General features: G+C 39.0%; 2 protein-coding genes, 2 long non-coding RNA genes and 2 other non-coding genes across 10 annotated transcripts; 2 read left to right on the top strand and 4 right to left on the bottom strand.

The window, feature by feature from the left end:
• Positions 1 to 283: 283 nt before the first annotated feature.
• Positions 284 to 2,079, top strand: LOC133718659 (pectinesterase PPME1-like). Its single transcript, XM_062145522.1, has 4 exons — positions 284 to 853; positions 1,003 to 1,209; positions 1,311 to 1,549; positions 1,654 to 2,079. Exons 1-4 carry the CDS (start codon positions 356 to 358, stop codon positions 1,817 to 1,819), a joined length of 1,110 nt encoding a protein of 369 aa, XP_062001506.1. The 5' UTR covers positions 284 to 355; the 3' UTR covers positions 1,820 to 2,079.
• Positions 2,080 to 6,204: 4,125 nt separating this feature from the next.
• LOC133717268 (uncharacterized) lies at positions 6,205 to 8,463 on the bottom strand. Its single transcript, XR_009849501.1, has 2 exons — positions 7,616 to 8,463; positions 6,205 to 7,296 (listed from the first exon to the last, which is right to left on the bottom strand). It is a non-coding gene; the product is annotated as an uncharacterized LOC133717268 (long non-coding RNA).
• TRNAV-CAC (transfer RNA valine (anticodon CAC)) lies at positions 8,124 to 8,197 on the bottom strand. The gene has a single exon. It is a non-coding gene; the product is annotated as a tRNA-Val (tRNA).
• A 346-nt stretch (positions 8,464 to 8,809) lies between the features above and the next one.
• Positions 8,810 to 13,884, bottom strand: LOC133717367 (uncharacterized). 5 transcript variants are annotated; one of them, XR_009849563.1, is made up of 5 exons: positions 13,624 to 13,884; positions 13,361 to 13,459; positions 13,156 to 13,272; positions 12,457 to 12,553; positions 8,810 to 12,366 (listed from the first exon to the last, which is right to left on the bottom strand). It is a non-coding gene; the product is annotated as an uncharacterized LOC133717367 (long non-coding RNA). The 5 variants fall into 5 exon arrangements; XR_009849565.1 differs by having other exon boundaries at positions 8,810 to 12,036; XR_009849562.1 differs by having other exon boundaries at positions 8,810 to 12,553.
• Positions 13,885 to 14,682: 798 nt separating this feature from the next.
• LOC133717393 (pectinesterase PPME1-like) lies at positions 14,683 to 16,366 on the top strand. Its single transcript, XM_062144096.1, has 4 exons — positions 14,683 to 15,258; positions 15,349 to 15,555; positions 15,671 to 15,909; positions 16,011 to 16,366. Exons 1-4 carry the CDS (start codon positions 14,755 to 14,757, stop codon positions 16,174 to 16,176), a joined length of 1,116 nt encoding a protein of 371 aa, XP_062000080.1. The 5' UTR covers positions 14,683 to 14,754; the 3' UTR covers positions 16,177 to 16,366.
• A 1,949-nt stretch (positions 16,367 to 18,315) lies between these two features.
• TRNAD-GUC (transfer RNA aspartic acid (anticodon GUC)) lies at positions 18,316 to 18,387 on the bottom strand. Its single transcript has one exon. It is a non-coding gene; the product is annotated as a tRNA-Asp (tRNA).
• Between the last annotated feature and the right edge of the window lie 384 nt (positions 18,388 to 18,771).

The raw sequence follows: 18,771 nt of genomic DNA, 5'->3' as shown, positions 1-18,771 counted from the left end.
GTCTATATAATTATCTTTTTGACGTTGCATTTTGCTCTTTTTCTTCTCGAAGCTTTGCAATTTTTAATTGTGAGCAATTGGCTAGCTAGCTATAGCTAGTATATTAATTTCTGTTACCAATTATGCAAAGGGAGTATTTGAAACCCCACAAATCTAAACCTTAAAAGAGAAACTAGGAAAGACGAGAAGTTCTCCAAGCCTCACATATATTTGGTTTTCCTCTAATCATATCTATTGTGCTCTATATATTTCATGCATTGTAGACTATAAAAGCAATGCCCCCTGCATTCATAATCTAATCATAACACACACAAAACACCAAAAAACAAAAAAGACAAGAAAATAGAAAAAAGAAATGGCCGGAAGAAAGAAATGGATGGGCATCCATGCAGCTCTCATGATGATCACGACGATTCTCCTTGCTGCTACTGTTTCCATGGCGGATGGTGATGCAGTCGTACCAGCCGAAAAATCCGAACTGCACAAGTGGTTCAACAACAATGTGAAGCCGTTCAAAGAACAAAAGTCGCTTGACGCTGCCCTTGTCACGGCGGAGGAGGGTGCGAAAGTTGTGAAGGTCATGCAAGATGGGGGAGACTACAAGAAAATCATGGAGGCGATTGATAGCATTCCGGCCGGAAACACTAAACGTGTGATTGTATACATTGGAGGGGGTACCTACAATGAGAAAATAACAATTCCAAAAAACAAACCATTTGTCACATTAATTGGGGATTCAAAAAACATTCCGAATTTGACATATTCCGGCGATGCCGCCAAATATGGGACGGTGAATAGTGCTACATTGGCAGTGGAATCCGACTACTTCACTGCTGCTAACTTAAATATCATAGTAATTTTTTTCTTAAATTCTTTTTATATATATATATATATATATATATATATATATATATATATATATATATATATATATATATATATATTGTGTTTATGTTCAAAATTACCTCTAGCTCTAACTACGAAGTATTGTGATCTTTATAGAATTCCTCGCCAAAACCAGATGGAAAAAGAGAAGGGGCACAAGCAGTTGCCTTGAGGGTGTCCGGGACCAAGGCCGCATTGTACAATTGCAAAATGTATGGATTTCAGGACACCATTTGTGATGATAAAGGCTATCATTTCTTCAAGGACTGCTACGTTGAAGGAACTGTAGATTTCATCTTTGGAAGTGGAAAATCTCTCTATTTGGTGCTCAATCAAACTTGAATCATCATCATCTATTTACTTGTTTTTTTATTGTTCATATTTAGCACAAACCAAATTTGATACGTATTTTTTTCGTACCACAGAGCACACATTTACATGTTTTAGGGGACACCGGAATGACGGTGATAACCGCACAGGCAAGAGACAGTAAAGAGGACACCGGATACTCATTTGTTCACTGCAATATAACCGGGACCGCCAAGGGCACATTTTTGGGCAGAGCTTGGAGGGCTAGTCCCCAGGTGGTGTATGCCTACACCGCCATGGGAGAAGTTGTCAGTTCAGAAGGATGGACCGACAATCGCCACCCCGAATACGACAAGTAAGCAAGATTAAGCTAGCAAATTCTCATCTTGATTTTCATCTTCGGGTACAATTGTACATTGTTCTTCATGTTTATAACATGTTGATGGTAAAAATTTGCAGCTCTGTAAATTTTGGAGAGTACAAGTGTATTGGTCCAGGTTCAAGCATGAGTAAGAGAGTGAAATTCACAAAAGAGCTGAGCGAGGCAGATGCCAAACCTTACATCAGCCTGAGCTTTATTGAGGGTTCCAAGTGGTTGCTTCCTCCTCCAAATCCGAAGGTCTAAATAGTTGGTGCCAAACTGCCAATAGCCACAACTGTATATGATATGTTTCCGATACAATATGATTTTCTTTTGAGAGTTTCTATTGGGACCTCCAAATTTGCTCACTTGACCTCACTCTATTATGAATTATTAAATGACATATATAACCTACTATAAAATGACTATTAATGACAATAATTATACCAAAAAAATATTATATTTATTTTATGTAGACTTTCCAATTCAATAATATTAGATTGTATTCCTTATTATTTTCCTTATCTATTTTCATATTCCAATTTCACTACATACTCATTAAAGCATTCACATATATTTAATAAGAATTAAAAATATGATTAAGATCATGTGATATAAAAATGTATGATATATATGTTGAACGCATATTGGTGAGGGAAAACAAATAAATCCTCTTATGATTTATGACCTAAATCTAAGTCTATCCATCATATTTGCAAAAAAAAAAAAAAAAAATCAGCAGTTAAAAAAAAAAACTAAAAATATTTAAATAGAAATGCTCATTTACCCAATTTTAGCTTAAAATTTACCCACTTGCACCACTAACAGTTTTTTAACCTCATTTACCCAAAACACTCTAAGAGATTATTTCCCCTTTACCCAATGAATTCTTTTTTTCTTCTTTTTATTTATTTTTGGGACTTTTTTGCCCTCTCCCCCCTCACCGATTTCTCTCTCTCTCTCTCTCTCTCTCTCTCTCTCTCTCTCTCTCTCTCTCTCTCTATCTCCAGACGACGTTGGATCTCTCTCTCCCTCCAGCAGGTCGCCCACGACGCCGGCTCTCGCCATCGCCACGTCGAAAGTCGTCGTCGTGCTCTCCGCGGCCAGGCTCGACGCCAAGCCGACGGTCCTCGTCACTTAGAAGCTCGGCGAGGCCGAGTTGGACCTTCTGAAGGAATCGATGACCGCCAGTAGAATCAGGTACGTCTTCAATTTGCTTCTGTCTCTCTCGCCGGCGACTGATCATCACGGAAATCGCAACTTGATTGTATCTCCAGTCCCGGGCTGCAATCGGAGTCAAATCAGTGTGAAGGCAAATGGTCAACCGGAATTGTTGCAAAATGACTGGAATTGTGGGCAAAATCGTCAACCGGAGTCGAGATTATTGGGGGGCAATAATCGTCCTATTGGGGGGCAATAATGTGTCTTAATTGTTGTAAAGTCTCTATAATTGTGTTCAGTGATATTTTTCTTTGTGTTTAAAGACTGCTTCTAATGTGTTTTGGTATTTCTGATATATTATTGGGGGGCAATAATCTGTTTATTGCGGGGCAATAATATATTTGTTTTGTTATTTTTTGGAGGAATATGGGTGATCCTTTTGTTGTTAGGTGCATTTATTATTGTTAAGAGGCCACCCGGGAGGCCTAGGGTGAAGCGATTCAAGTGAAGTGAAGAGTGTGAAAAAAAAGCCAATTCGTTGTGGACTTAAATTCACCAAGTATTGAATTTGAATACCTGTACTTTTGTAAACTAATTTAAAACCAAACTGAGTTACTTCTTACCATCTATAAAAAAAATATAAAGGGGGCAATAAACTTTTTATGACCCCCCAATAAACCTAATTATTTTGGTTAATGAATCTAGCAGCATTTTGTTGAAATGACCTGTAATAAATGAACCACAGTTAAGACATTATTGCGGGGCAATAATCTGTCTATTGCCTCCCAATAGACCACCCCAAAAATCACCAGTTTCTATCATTGATTGATTATTGTACTTTAATAAACTCAAAACAACATAAGACTTATCAAAACTCTAATTTCAGTGATTAATTAACCACAGTTAAGAAATTATTGGGGGGCAATAATCTGTCTATTGCCCCCCAATAGACCGCAGTTTTGACGTCGTCCGAGACCTGCAAGCGAAGCCCAGACCCTATTCCGGCTTGGAGCTTCGGAGCTTCCTAGACATCTGACAAACAAAACCGGCAAAGCCCAGACCCGATTCAGGCGTGGAGCTTCGGAGCTTCCCGGACATCTGACGAACAAAACCGGCGAAGCCTAGAGGGGTTAGGATCGTGGAGTTGGATGGAGTCATCCTTTGGTGGTCCGACGGTGGGACAGAGCGGCGGCGATGGAGGCCGACATCGACGGTAGAGTGGTGGGCGTGGTGGCTTAGAGAGAGAGAGAGAAAGAGAGCCTGAGACGAGGTTAGAGAAAGAGAGAGAGAGAGAGAGAGAAATCGATGAGGGGGAGGAGAGAGAGATATGAGTGTAATTTGTTAATTAAAATGAGGGCAATACTGTCAAACACTGTTAGATTAGGTAAATGTGGTTAAAAAACTCTTTGTGGAGTTTAGGGTTTAGGGCAATTTTCGGGCAAAAATTGGGTAAGTGGTCACGGCCCCAATAATTAATCATGAGGTACAAAAAATACAGAAAAAAAATAAACATTAAAAAACAAATGATTTCTTTACTTTTTTTGCACAGCTAAAATAGAAAAAAAAAAGTTTAAAAAAAAAAAACCACAGAATAGTTCATGTCATTTTACTCAATACCTTGTGTTTTTATTGGAAAAGCGATTTATGCATGTTGTTTGATTAAGAAATGTAGATTTAGTTAAGATCTATAGAGTAATTAAATCATTGAAATGACTAAATTTTTTATTTTAAAGATAATAATTTGTTTGCAAATTATATGAGTGAAGTTATTTGAGGAACTTTAGTGAGGTTTAGTGAGTAAATTTAGTATTTGAAAATTTGTTAAGAGGTGTGAAAAGCATAGAGGTCAAGCGAGCAAATTTGAAGGTTCCAATAGAAAAACTCTTTTCTTTTTTGGGCCAATGACCATTACCTACAATTGTTATTATTTTTTTCCCGTGCAGACATATTGGAGGAAACGTCACTATCAGAGTATCAGTGAAGTTAGTTCAAATTGTTGAAAATACAAAATTTTGATAAACTTTAGTATATTTACATAATATGCCACTGCTTCTTTCTGAAGGAAAATTCTACAAAATGTTAACGTATGACATGCATACAATTGCCTTAAAAGTGGTAATTTGAGTCCTCAAAATAGTAATATTAGTCCTCAAAGTGGTAACATGAGTCCTTAAAGTGATAAATTTTCTTAGTTACCACATGAGTCCTCAAAATAGTAATATTAGTCCTCAAAGTGGTAACATGAGTCCTTAAAGTGGTAAATTTTCTTAGTTTACCATATGAGTCCTCAAAATAGTAATATTAGTCCTCAAAGTGGTAACATGAGTCCTTAAAGTGGTAAAAATAGTTGATGTATGAGAAATGTTAACATACTATAGCTTTACCCCTTTCTGAATTCATTTATACTTTTCTAGTATTTCTTTTCTTTACTCTATCAAACTTTTTGATCCACAGTACCAAAAGTACAAAACAATAATAAATTTTGAACTATTAAAGTTATCTTGTTCAGGTCAAAACCCTTTTATTTACATGCTTTGAATTGTGGCGGATAAACACAGACCAAGCTCAAATTTTCTAATATCTCTGAAAAATAATCCAGCTTTCATAATTGAAGTAGCGAAAACATGTTTCCCATCAAGCCAAAACATAGGGTATGTTAAATTCTGAAAAGTGAAGTTCACATGATGAATATTAAATTATTAATAAACTTACAGATTTCACTGTTTTCTACTCATCAAATTGACAATCTTTGAAATAAAACGCATATGCACTTTACCTGCATATATTCTATAGCACTTTTGACTTGGGGAATCAACTGAACAGAAGATATTGGCCTGCACAAATAATTTGCACATCAATAATTGAAGATATAGTTATTCACCAAGTTGAATCATGAAAGAACTTGAACTTCACAACTAACAGCAAACCGGCCAAATGGCATAATAGAATCTAGACCCAAGACTAATCTTGATTCTCAATAGTCAATACTAGTTATGCAATCCTACTTATCGTCAGTAGATTTGCGTAAATCTATTAACAACAGCTTAGTATTGTGGCAAAAAGCGCTAACAGATAATACATTCTTATCTCTTCTAGTGGTGTTAACTAAACATTACAGAACTCTATTGAATATATTCTACTAACCTCTAGTAGAATATGACAATATGTAATTCAAAAAGGTACGTTATAGCATGTAAATAGTGCACAATTTTATTGTAACTAAAATCAAAACAAAATAACCATGTATAAAATAACTAACCTCATATCACTCCCTTATTGTTATGAAACTTTACTGACAATTAATAATAGTTCTACTGAAAGTATATTTATGTAATGCTACTGAACAATATTGCAAATGCTATTGACCATCAATAACAAGCCTACTACCAATTATATTTCTACTAGAAGTTTATTTACGTAGTTTACTGACCTTCAATAATAATATTCTGAATTGTTAATGACTGTCAGTAGCATTTTTTTTTAAAAAAAAAATGGGCTGGTGCGGCTGCCCTTAAGTCTTGATTAATGAAATTGCAGAATACAAGGGGGGGACGTAGAGCCTAAACCCCATATTACAATAAGCATAGAGAGAACATCCTGAAATAATACCAGGACTCTTAATAAAATCTATGTATTCTAACAAGCACCAATTAGCAAAGAGTGCACAAATGACTACTCCATTTGCTTTGACATAGCGGTGACATACCGGAAAGATAACTCTATAACGAAGAAGCATCATTACAAATAGCACAGCTTTCCCACTATGTTGCCGCACAGAAATAAATCCAGCGACACTTAATTTCATCCTGCCACTAGGAGGTTGCTTCCATTTGATCAAGCAAATAGCTCGCTTCCTCGCTAGGGCCGACCAGGCACACTGAGTGTGCATACCGGAACCAAGCCCACTTTTCCCTATCAACAAGAGATAGGAATTTATTGCCGGCATAAAGCCATAGCTAATGAAACATAAAAAGCAATAACACTTAAATAAAAGATTAAAACACCATGGGCCATGAGCCAAAGCCCAGACCCAATCATCACCGAGCCCAAGTCTGATTGAAAGCCCGCTGCAGCCATGCCACCACCATCTCGCCAGCAACTCTCCTACCTTCCCATCACCGGCGGCATCTCCCCCTCCATCTACTGTGCCCCGAGAGAAAGCAGACCGCCCACGCTCCAACCTAGGATAGAGCAGACCGGTAATCGATCTCTCGAACCCAGATCTTCCCCACGCAACACGCCCAACCTGATCTGTGCTTGCACTCCGGCCGGCACCGTTTGGGACTCGCGTCGCCGCTTTGACAACCAGAGAACCAGCCCTGCCCCGCCCCGCCGGCCCGAGAACTCCCCATCGAAATCCCATCCCCGCCTGGTTGCCAACCAACCATCGTTGACCCGCAGGCGATCTGGACAGCTCCGCAGCCACCACGCGACCTTCACTCGGACTGGACTCACTTCTTCAAGCCCGTCCGACGACGACGCCCCGAGGGCGTGCCGTCGGACCGGGCATACACTTGGACGGGTCAGTAGCATTTACAATTGTACTAACTGGTAGTACGTAGCATTCACAATTGTACTGACTGTCAATATCAGTTGAGAATCATAGACAACTATTAGGGATAACAAATATGATATGTTATTGAACTGTTATATGGTAAATAACATTAAATCTCTTCTCAAACCTCAAAGCAATAACCACCTTGAAAATTTTGAACAAAATAGCAAAGCAACATGCAAAGACATATATTATTAAATTATGCTGCTAGTGGTGTCATTGTTTGACCGGTTTGCTATGATCTTTTGACAATAAAGATGCATATAGTTTATGATCTTTTGTTGATTTGGAAAAACACAAATTAATAGAAAATTTCAAATCATACAAAGTAGAGAAATACAGACCTCAAATGATTGCAACTACAGATCTAAGTACAGATTGGAGTGAGGATCTCTCTCTCTCTCTCTTTCTATCTATCCGCCTTGAATCAAGAACACAATCTCGATCTATTTGATCTCTCTCTCTCTCTCTTTCTATCCGTCTTTATCAATCATTTTCTCTCTCTAGCTCACCAAAGAGATGAATATAACCGGAAAGAAACAAAAAGCTAAGACGAATGGGTATTGTTGTCATTTCATAATTAACAGAAAGCTTAGAAAAATAAACAGAATTAGCGCATAGCCGCATGAATCAATTTGATGTCCGCATGGATTTCAGAAAAATAAGGCATGCGCATGAGATTTATGTTCTAAATTATCTTGTGGTAATTTACTATTTTTTTGGTTTGAAATAGTTGCTTTATATACATACATATCATGACAATTTATAAAGCTAATATCAAATTTATTTGATTATTTCTATTTCCAGCTTTTATTATTTCTATTTCCAGCAAGAAAAAAAAGATTTAAAAAGTGTCTGAGCCCGGGTTCGAACCGGGGACCTTTAGTGTGTGAGACTAACGTGATAACCAACTACACCACCCAGACTCTTTGATGGTTGTTAACTCTAACATTTATATAATCGTTACAAAATGTGTAGTTATATAGAAAAAAAACCAAAACCATTCGCCCGTTCATGGGATCGCACCCGAGTTAAATTTCACATAAATTAAATTAGCATCTAGAGCATAGAATTTAGGTGAAGAATGCTCCTTAGCATCCGACATTCTCTTTGACTCATTTGTGTATATCCATCTTTAGACTATAAGTTAGTGACTTTGAATAAACTTGGTGTGAAGTGTGAACTAAGTCGAGCATTGCCAATGCTTGGTTCTTTGATTGTTGATAGTTTTTATTTTATTTTATTTTTTTATTTTTTATTTTTTGCTTTTAGCATCTTATTGCCAATCAACTCGGTTAGGTCCAAGTCATCCAACACTTACTCCTTGAGGTATGATAATTTCGAGCATAATATTTCACATACTGGACAATAATACGTATGCTTGCATAAATATGTTTCAAGTCAATGACACCGTCACAGACAGAAATACTTACTACTATACTACTTACTGCTATACTACAACGACTTGTTGCTCTAATAACAGCTTCTACATTAATTATAATTACAAAATTTATTATAAGCCCTTATCACCTTAGATTACTAAGTTACATCTTAATGTCATAGTCTCATAGATACAAATTCAATCAATTCCAAAAGACAAATTAAAATACACTTACACATTTTCTATCGAAATAACATACACTTGTTTTTTTTTTTTTTTTTTGATCAAGTGAAATATCATTCATTAAAACTGCAATTACAACATACACTTGTTTATGATAATTTTTTTTTGAAAGGATTTATGATAATTTTAAAGTCTTACAAAGTAAACGTTTAACAGTAAATAGCCATAAATCGAATCCCTAGATTGAATAGCTAACTAAAGACATTCAACATTTAAGATACGTACCCAGGTCCTCATGTAGTTTTTACTATCTCATCATGGTTCTTAATTGGTTATATACTAAGTTATAATTTAACTATAATTTTGTTTCAGCCAGCCTGGTTCTTGAAGTAAATCACAGGTCTAACTAAAGACCAAGCATGCATGGAGATTATTCATTCTTTTTTTTTTTTTTTTTTGGGTTACAGAGATTATTCAATCTTTGGAGCCATTATTTCCTGGGAACACTGAAGACTGGATCTTAATATTTGGCCATTTTCTCGTCTCACCCGCCATAGTAAAGAAAAGAGAAAAATGCACCATTAGTGCCTCAACTCTTGTGCACCGACCAAGTTGATACCCGGACTCTCAATTGTATCAATGTGATACCTGAACCCATATTTTGCTATCTACGAGGTACTTCCGTCACATTTCACTGACGGCTCCGTCAGATGTCTGACGTGGCAAACATGTGGACCCTAAAAATGCCATGAAATGACTTAAATGACCCCAGACTCTATCAGACCTTGATTTCCCGCCATTTTCCATAGGGGATGACCACCATTCCCTCCGTCGTCATTTTCCAGAACCGCCTGCCTCTCCGACCTCCACTACCTCAGCTCTAAGTTTAAGCATACAAAATGTTCAATGCGATTTCGATTTCAGCTCAATCCAAAGTTCCAAACTTTACTAAAGCAATGCTCTATTAAACTAAAACCCAGTTCTCTAATCACAACCAAAACTCAACAAATTGCCAAAACCCAGTTCTCCAATCACAACCAAAACCCAACAAATTGTACACAAACCTTCAACAGGGTACGAAGCAAATTAATGAGGGAAAGTGAGGTTGAAGAAGATAAAGAAAAGGGCCCAGAATGCAGATGGTATGAATGCATTGCCATTGTAAACCAGACGCAAACAGATGCAGGTGCTCCATTATCCCAAAAATCTTAGAGCTTCAAATTAAATTGTAGCAATTCCACTTGCAAGTCTTGACCAAAATTGAAATTCGATAACAAACCAAAACCAAATCTGGAAAACAATATATTATCCAATCAATTGGCATTTGACATCATTCAAAATCAAAACACCATATGTTAAACATAGACTCAAGCTTTATGCTTTCTTTCCTTAGGAGCTAGATCAAAAACCCATTAATCAATGCTTGCCCAGAAATCACTTACAACGACTTGACGGTGAACTCGAGGCTCTGGTGGGGCGGAGGCGGCGACGTACTGGCAGCCTGTACCAGCCGGCAAGGCGGCCGCCTCTCCAAAAACGCCGACGACCGGTTCCAGATCAAGATGGAGAAGCCGATCTACGACGCGATCATCGCCAAGCGCCGCGAGGAGTTCGGGGACTTCATCGAGGACGACGGCGGCCTAGGGTACCGCGACGACGGCGAGGAAGAGGACTGGACCCGTTCGGGGACTTCATCGACGACGTCGTCGGATGAATCAGACGGCGATATGAGGCCCAGGAGGAGGAAGAAGGTGGAGAAGAAGGAGAATGAGCCGCGGCCCAAAAAGCCCAATTCGTGGCTTACGGCGGCGGCGGCGATGATGGGGAAGCAGAGGCTTTCATCGATGTTCACATCTTTGGTGTTTAATAAAAGTAGGGATAGTGACAAGGCCAAAGGATTGTCTTGTGATAGCCGCTGCAAGATTTCGTTTCTGGTCTCTGTCTTTACCTTCTTCATTGGACTGAACGACTAAACAGAGGAGGAGGAAGAAGAAGAAGAAGAAGAAGAAGAAGAGAGAGAAAATTGTGTAAAAAAAAAAATTGGGCTGCATTTGGGCAAAAAGACGTATTTGCCCTTTTTTTTGGGCCCATGTGATTGGCACGTGACTTTTTTAACGTTCCCGTTTGAGAAATTTGACGGAAGTACCTCGTTGATAGCAAAATATGGGTTCAGGTATCACATTGATACAATTGAGAGTCCGAGTATCAACTTGGCCGGTGCACAAGAGTTGAGGCACTGATGGTGCATTTTTCTCTAAAGAAAATGACTCATCTCATTTTTTAATTTCCACAAACAAGACGAGGAGTCTAGCCTTCAGCAAAGTTCTATGCTCCTAAATTCCTTATCTTCCTAGCTTGCCTAAGCTTTCAATGTCAAAGTGACACGTGTATAAAATCATGATCCAACGGCTTATATTGATTTTCATAAATACCTACTATTTTATCTATTTTTTTAATTGCTGCTGAGGCAAAAAAATAAGTGGGGTCCCTCTCTCTCTCTCTCTCCCCCCCCGTTTTGACTTCTTCTTTGCCACAGTTTCCAAATCTTCTCTCTCTCTCATGGAAGGAAATTTGCTTGAAATCTTCAATTCTACCAACCTTTGGTTCTATCTAAGATGGGTGGGTTCATGAGAAGAAATGCATGATAAGAGAGAGAAAAGCAGAGGGCTAATTAATCGGTGGAGGTTTTCAGCAGAGTTGGCTGACAAAAGGGGAAATCTTGCTTATGCAGGTGTTGCACTCGGCAGGGGAGATGTAACGCCCCAAACTACACCTCACCAGCTTGAGTACGTTACAGTGCCGCGAGTCTCTAAAACTTAAACCGAAAATTCGATTTACATTCTAGAAATTCGCTAGGCATTTGTTCGAAATAAATTTTGACAAAAATTCGCAACGGAAGCTTTTAAATTCTTTTGAGGTGAAAACCTTTCTAAAACTTTAAATTCAAAAGTTCGTCCAGGACTTAACGTTGTAAACAACCGAGGAATAAAGGACTTAGCATATAACAAACAAATTGTGACAAGTTCCGAAAATACAATTTTAAGGAACAGGAATAAGATTGGAACCCAGAACCTGACTTCTATTGAAATCTGCACACCCAACTCCGTCCGCTCCAATCCCATTTCCAGTGCATAGTACTTGCAACCACACTATTGTAGGGGTGAGCTTTCGTCCTCGCTACTCAATAGGGGCTTCACCCGACTAGGTTTGAAAACCGACACATAAGATAATAATTTGGGATCCCAGTATGAAAAAGTTAAACCATTTCTTTAAAGAACGACAAACTTTAAATATCTTTCGGACTCAAAATCCAATGCACGAAACTCAAAGAAATGCATAATACCTGATGGCCAATCCCATGGACCAACTACAGGGCCTTACCTCAAATAAAATCATCACCAGGTAAGCATAGTGAGAGTGTCCACTTACGCCATATCACCTAGAAATAGTGCCACATCTCAGAGGATGTCAGACACCATTCCGTCCATACGGCTCCTCCGGAGGTTTAGGGGATCGAAGCCCAAGGAATCGCTATGTTCCACTCACTCTCAAGCGATCAATAACCAAACCATGCAACTCAAATATGCATAAACATTTAATTCAAAATGGAAAACAACTAACCGAATGAGTCCTGAGTCCCCTACTTGGATTCCGATGCTTTAACCTTTTACGTTGTCCGAGATTCACGAACCTTCCATTCCTCGGGTAACTGGAAATCCTAGATTCCGACATAATTAACGTTAATAATCCGTCGAACAAATATTTAACGCCAACCCTTCCTGGTTTGACCAGGATTTGACCGAGTTGACCAATACTACAAGTTCGATAACTATCCCAACTACCGAAAATCTTACTTGAGATTTAGGATATCGACCAATAATATTAGGTGCACCCGAATTTACTAAGGTCACCCAATATATTAATTCATTTTCTTTACCTGTTATCATTTCACATAATGCTCAAGCAAACGAAAGTTATATCAAATTCCGAATATCGTCAACGAATACGATCAAGTTTACTTAACGATTATTACTATGGACACCCAATTTGAAATCCACACAACCCATTATAGGTATTCCAGCATAGGCACATCCTCACAACCAATTCAAATCCATACAACTAATTATTCAACATCACAATATCAATTTATCAACTCATCCAGATTTTCCAACTAATCCAAATACCTTCTTAATTCACAACAAACTCAATACACCTCCCTCAAAACATGATTTCACATTAAGCATACAAACATGGCAACCAATTTCCGGATATTGACCACACAATCTGATTCTCAAAGTTTTCGCAGAGAACCCATCTCACCTTGTAATCAAACTTGACCAGGAACAAAAATCCAAATTTTGCAGGTCTGCGTCCGATGACGAACACAGCAAGCTAGAGTTTCCCACTTCTCTCGACTATTTCCCAATCTTACCAAATCTGTGTTCAATACAACTAAGCCTCAATCCACATTCTAGTACTAAAACTGAGTTAAGAGACAAACCAGAAAAGGTCACGGAAACAAGACCTCGGTGGAGGCCGAGTATACCCAAACACTGCTTCTCCAAAACTTGGTCGAGCTCAAGGATTAGGTACACCAGCGTGTAGAGTACGAAGAATGGATCGTCTTCCATGTAGCAAGAAAGCCCAGAAGTGCCGGAAAGAGTCGCCGGCGTTGGAGACAGCGACGGAACCGAGATGAGCCCAGAAACGAAAATGTCAAAACTTGATCGAATTGAAAAACTAAATATGCTGGGGTGTAGAGCATGACGAGGAGATGAATTTCCATACCTCATGCAGGCCAATCGGTGACCGGAGTCGCCGGAAATTGCAGAGGTTGTCGGAGAAAGTTCGGGGCTTCCAGTCGTCGGTCCTCCGTCTACAGCCGGTGCATGTACGATCCGAGGCCACAGGCGTGACGGCGACGTCGATACGAAGAGAATTCCGGTGGTCCGCCGCTGTGAGGTGGCCGGAAAGAGTAGCCCCGGTCGGATCCTCTTTGCAGGTCTCCGGGTCGCGTTTCGGGTCAGAGAGAACTCTAGTTCTCTTTCTCTCTCTCGATCCTTCTGGATTGATCACCGGGTCCTCGGCCTATTTATAGGCTGCCCAACTAGCATTCAACGGCTATGATCGAGTGATGGAGGTTTTTTGACGGCTGAGATCGCATCGTAGAATTTCCGTATTTTCTAAAGTCTCAATAACTTCAGAAAACCGCTATAAATAGCTTGGGTATCCGGAAAATTCCCCGAAAATTTCCATGAACTCATCGTGTCGTGTACTTTATTATCCAACTTCTAAATTGAGGATTTCACTTTATGAAAATTTCTGAAAATATTCTCGAGCACCTTGACATTTATCGAGATCGTTGAATAATTTCACGTACGATCCCCATTAAGCTCGATACATTTTTCCGGGTCTCACAGGAGAGGTCACCACGGCACTGATAAAGCCCGTTAGTGCCGTCGCCAGAGGTGGCTGTGGCTGCGAAGAAAGTCTTTAGTGAAAAGTTTCAGACTTGGTCACGAATAGAGACTGAAAGTATAGAGGAATGATTGAAAGTATAGTGGGCAAATCAATATCAGCCTTTAGATTTGCCTTTATACACGTGTCAATTTGTCATTAAAAGCTTAGGTAGGTTAGGTAGATAAGAAGTTAGGAGAGGATCCTCTCCCCCGAATCTAAACCTCAAATGAGAAATTGAGACAAACAAGTTTCCGAGAAGTTCTCCAACCTTCGTATATTTTTGGTTTTTCTCTAATCATATCTATTGTACGTACTTCATGCATTGTAGACTATAAAAGCAATGCCCTCTGCATTCATAATCTAATCACAACATTTCCGGATAAGGGCGCTGAGTTAACTCTTATACCGTTTTCTAAAAAAAAAAAAAAAAAAAATCACAACACACCCAAAAAAAAAAAAATGGCCATAAGAGAGAAATGGTTGGGCATCCATGCAGCTCTGATGATGATCACGACGATTCTCCTTGCTGCTACCGTTTCCATGGCAGATGATGCAGTCATACCAGCCGAAAAATCCGGACTGGACAAGTGGTTCAAAGACAATGTGAAGCCGTTGGCAGAACAGAAGTCCTCGCTTGACCCTGCCCTTGTCAAGGCGGAGGAGGGTGATGCCAAAGTTGTGAAGGTCATGCAAAATGGGGGAGACTACAAGAAAATCTCGGAGGCCATTGATAGCATTCCGGCCGGGAACACTAAACGTGTGATTATATACATTGGAGGGGGTACATACAATGAGAAAATAACAATTCCAAAAAATAAATCATTTGTCACATTTTTTGGGGATTCACAAAACATGCCAAATTTGACATATGATGGTGATGCCGCCAAGCATAATGGGACGCTTTATAGTGCTACATTGACGGTGGAATCCGACTACTTCATTGGGGTTAACTTAAACATCATAGTAATTCTTTTCTTAAGTTCTTTATATATTGTGTTTATGTTCAAAATTACATATCTAACCTTAATTACGAAGTATTGTGTTTTTTAATAGAATACCTCGCCTAGGCCGGATGGGAAAAAAGAGGGTGCACAAGCAGTTGCCTTGAGGGTATTCGGGACCAAGGCCGCATTGTACAATTGCAAAATGTTTGGATTTCAGGACACCCTTTGTGATGATCAAGGCTATCATTTCTTCAAGGATTGCTACGTTGAAGGAACTGTAGATTTCATCTTCGGAAGAGGAAAATCTCTCTATCTGGTACTCAATTAAACTTGAATCATCAACATCATCTATTTATTTGTTATGCTTTTTTTTTTGGCTCACATTTGGCTCATACCAAGTTTGATACATAATTTTTTTTTTGGGACCACAGAACACACATTTACATGTGCTAGGGGACAACGGAATGACGGTGATAACGGCACAGGCAAGGGAAGGTGATGAGGACAACGGATACTCATTTGTTCACTGCAACATAACCGGGACCGGCAATGGCACATATTTGGGCAGGGCTTGGAGAGCTGCTCCCAAGGTGTTGTTTGCCTACACCAACATGGCAGAAGTTGTCAAGCCAGAAGGATGGACTGACAATTTCCACCCCGAATACGACAAGTAAGCAGGATTAAGCTAGCAAATTCTCATCTTATTTTTTATTTTTCAGGTACAATTTTACATTGTTTTCATGTTTATAACATGATGGTAAAAATTTGCAGCACAGTTCAATTTGGAGAGTACAAGAATACTGGTCCAGGTTCAAGCATGAGTAAGAGAGTGAAATTCACAAAAGAGCTGAGCGATGAAGATGCCAAACCTTTCATCAGCCTAGGCTTTATTGAGGGTTCCAAATGGTTGCTTCCTCCTCCTAATCCAAAGGTCTAAATAGTTGGTGCCATCAGCCACAACTATATATGATTTGAAATAGTTGCTTTATGTAACATATCATGACAATTGCTAAGCAGAGCATAATCATGCTTATGGGATAATTGAGTTTGATAGCACTCCCTATTCATGCATCTTTGCCTATCTTAATAAAAAGAATCTCTATTAGGCCTGATGATAGGCCAAGGTAGCTAGTTTCATTAGTTTTTTTTTTTTTTTTTTCCCGGGTCTTTTTGGTCCCCTGCTTGTCCCAAATGTATAAAGCTAATATCATATTTATTATTATTTCCAGCGAAAAAATAAAAAATATAAAGCGTCTAATCCACGGTTCGAACCGGGGGACACTAGGTATGTGATGAGGCTAGCCGCTAACGTGATAACCAACTACGCTACCTGGAATCCTACAAGTTATTATTTAAAAGGGAAATTCGTCCAAACAGTGTCTGAACTTTTCCAGACTATTAATTTTCATACCTATACTTTGAAAAATGTCATAATGGTACCTGAAGTTTTGGCCCCGACCCAATTTCCGTACCTAGCAACAGTAAAGTCGTCAACGGCGTTAAATTTTGAGGGGTAAATCTGGAACTTCAGGTATTCTCAAGAGAAAATCTTCCAAACAGTGTCTGAACTTTTCCAGACTATTAATTTTCATACCTATACTTTGAAAAATATCAAAATGGTACCTGACGATTTAAGCCCGACCCAATATTCATACCTAGGAACAGTAAAACCGTTGACTCCGTTGAACAGTACCAGAAAAGTATGCCAATAACTACCGTTGGGTTCAAACATTGCCCCCCAGACCTCGAAGTCAAAGGTCTTCGTCTTACCTCAGTTGAGAGCCGCAGAACTCAGCTACCTACCTCAGTTTTCTATCAGGAGAAAAAATTGAACTCGGGTTCTTTACTCCTAACAGAAGCTCTGGTACTAGAAGATATGTTGGAATTCGCTATTACAGATCGAATCCACAATGTGAGGCGTCAACCACCCAATTATTCCCTCTCAGTGATGGCTTCGCCGGCAACGCGATCTTCTCCAGCATCTTCTCTGCTTCGATTTCAATCAAAAATCCCAAAACCCACAATCCAAAAAATCAAATTCAATTATTTGCAGCTGAAATCAATTTCAATTTTTCTTTTTTTGATGGGTTTGGGAGAAGACAACAGAGAAGAAGGAAAGAAAAGTCGTGATTAGGTAGATGCATGTGGAAATTTTGGTAGCTATAACAGCAAAAATGGTTTGGTTTGCAAGGGTTTGCTCGGTTTTAAGCCTAGTTCACCAGATAATTGGAATCATGGAGATTATTCGGGTGGATGCACAAGGAAATTTCAATGCTTTAGGTTGGAATCCGACGAGTCTGATAGCAAAGGAATCTGAAATTTTGGTAATTCCACTTTGGGTCAAGTCTGGGTCCGATCTCTGTCGGAAATGGAATGGCGAAGCGATTCCGATCTCTGTCAAAACGAGATGTCGTAGTTTGGGCAATCTGCTAGACAGCCTTGACGCGAGACCCTAAGTCAGGTTCTGGGGTGTCGGAGGACGATTCCGAATTCAGGTCGTCGATGTAGATGAAGGTCGGGTTCCGATCAAGTATGGGTCTGAGTACGGCTGTTGGCGGTGGTCTGGCATCGTACGCCGATCTTCCTGAGTTCTTCTGGATACGGGTATATGAATATTTAGATCTAGGTATACCATGTTGATATTGGTATTTAAATCTCGTATTGGGCATGGTAGTTATTGGCATACTTTTCTGGTACTGTTCAACGGAGTCAACCATTTTACTGTTCCTAGGTATGAATATTGGGTCGGGCTTAAATCGTCAGGTACCATTTTGATATTTTTCAAAGTATAGGTATGAAAATTAATAGTCTGGAAAAGTTCAGATACTGTTTAGAAGATTTTCCCTTGAGAATACCTAAAGTTCCAGATTTACCCCTCAAAATTTAACGCCCTTGACGACTTTACTGTTGCTAGGTACGGAAATTAGGTCGGGGCCAAAACTTCAGGTACCATTATGACATTTTTCAAAGTATAGGTATGAAAATTAATAGTCTAGAAAAGTTCAGACACTGTTTGGACGAATTTCCCTTATTTAAAACGATAACTTGCAGTGATATAGAAAAAACCAAAAATACTCGCCGTTGCCGGGGATCGAACCCGGGTCACCCGCGTGACAGGCGGGAATACTTACCACTATACTACAACGACTTGATGTCTAAAGCATTTGAGAGATAAGTTATAATTCCTTATCACCCTAGTAGTCATAGATACTAATTCAGTCGACTCCAAAAGACAAATTGAAACACACTTGAAACATTTTCTACCGATGCAACATAGACTTATTTTTGATAATTTTCAAGTCATACATCTCTAGATTGAACAGCTAAATAAATACACTCCACATTTAAGAATCGTACCCTGGTGCCCATGGAATTTATACTATCTCATCATGGTTCTTAATTAATTGGTTATATATGCAGTATGCACAAACTAGCTAGAAGACCATATAAAGTCACAATGTAATATCTCTAATAAATCTCCCAAAGAATTTATATGTTTAAATTATAATTAAACTATAATTTTGTTTCAGCC

Source organism: Rosa rugosa, chromosome 6 (genome assembly GCF_958449725.1).
Source record: "Rosa rugosa chromosome 6, drRosRugo1.1, whole genome shotgun sequence".
NCBI classification, from domain to species: domain Eukaryota; kingdom Viridiplantae; phylum Streptophyta; class Magnoliopsida; order Rosales; family Rosaceae; genus Rosa; species Rosa rugosa.
The sequence above is the reverse complement of the archived record's forward strand: the minus strand, read 5'-3'. Positions and strand labels throughout refer to the sequence as shown.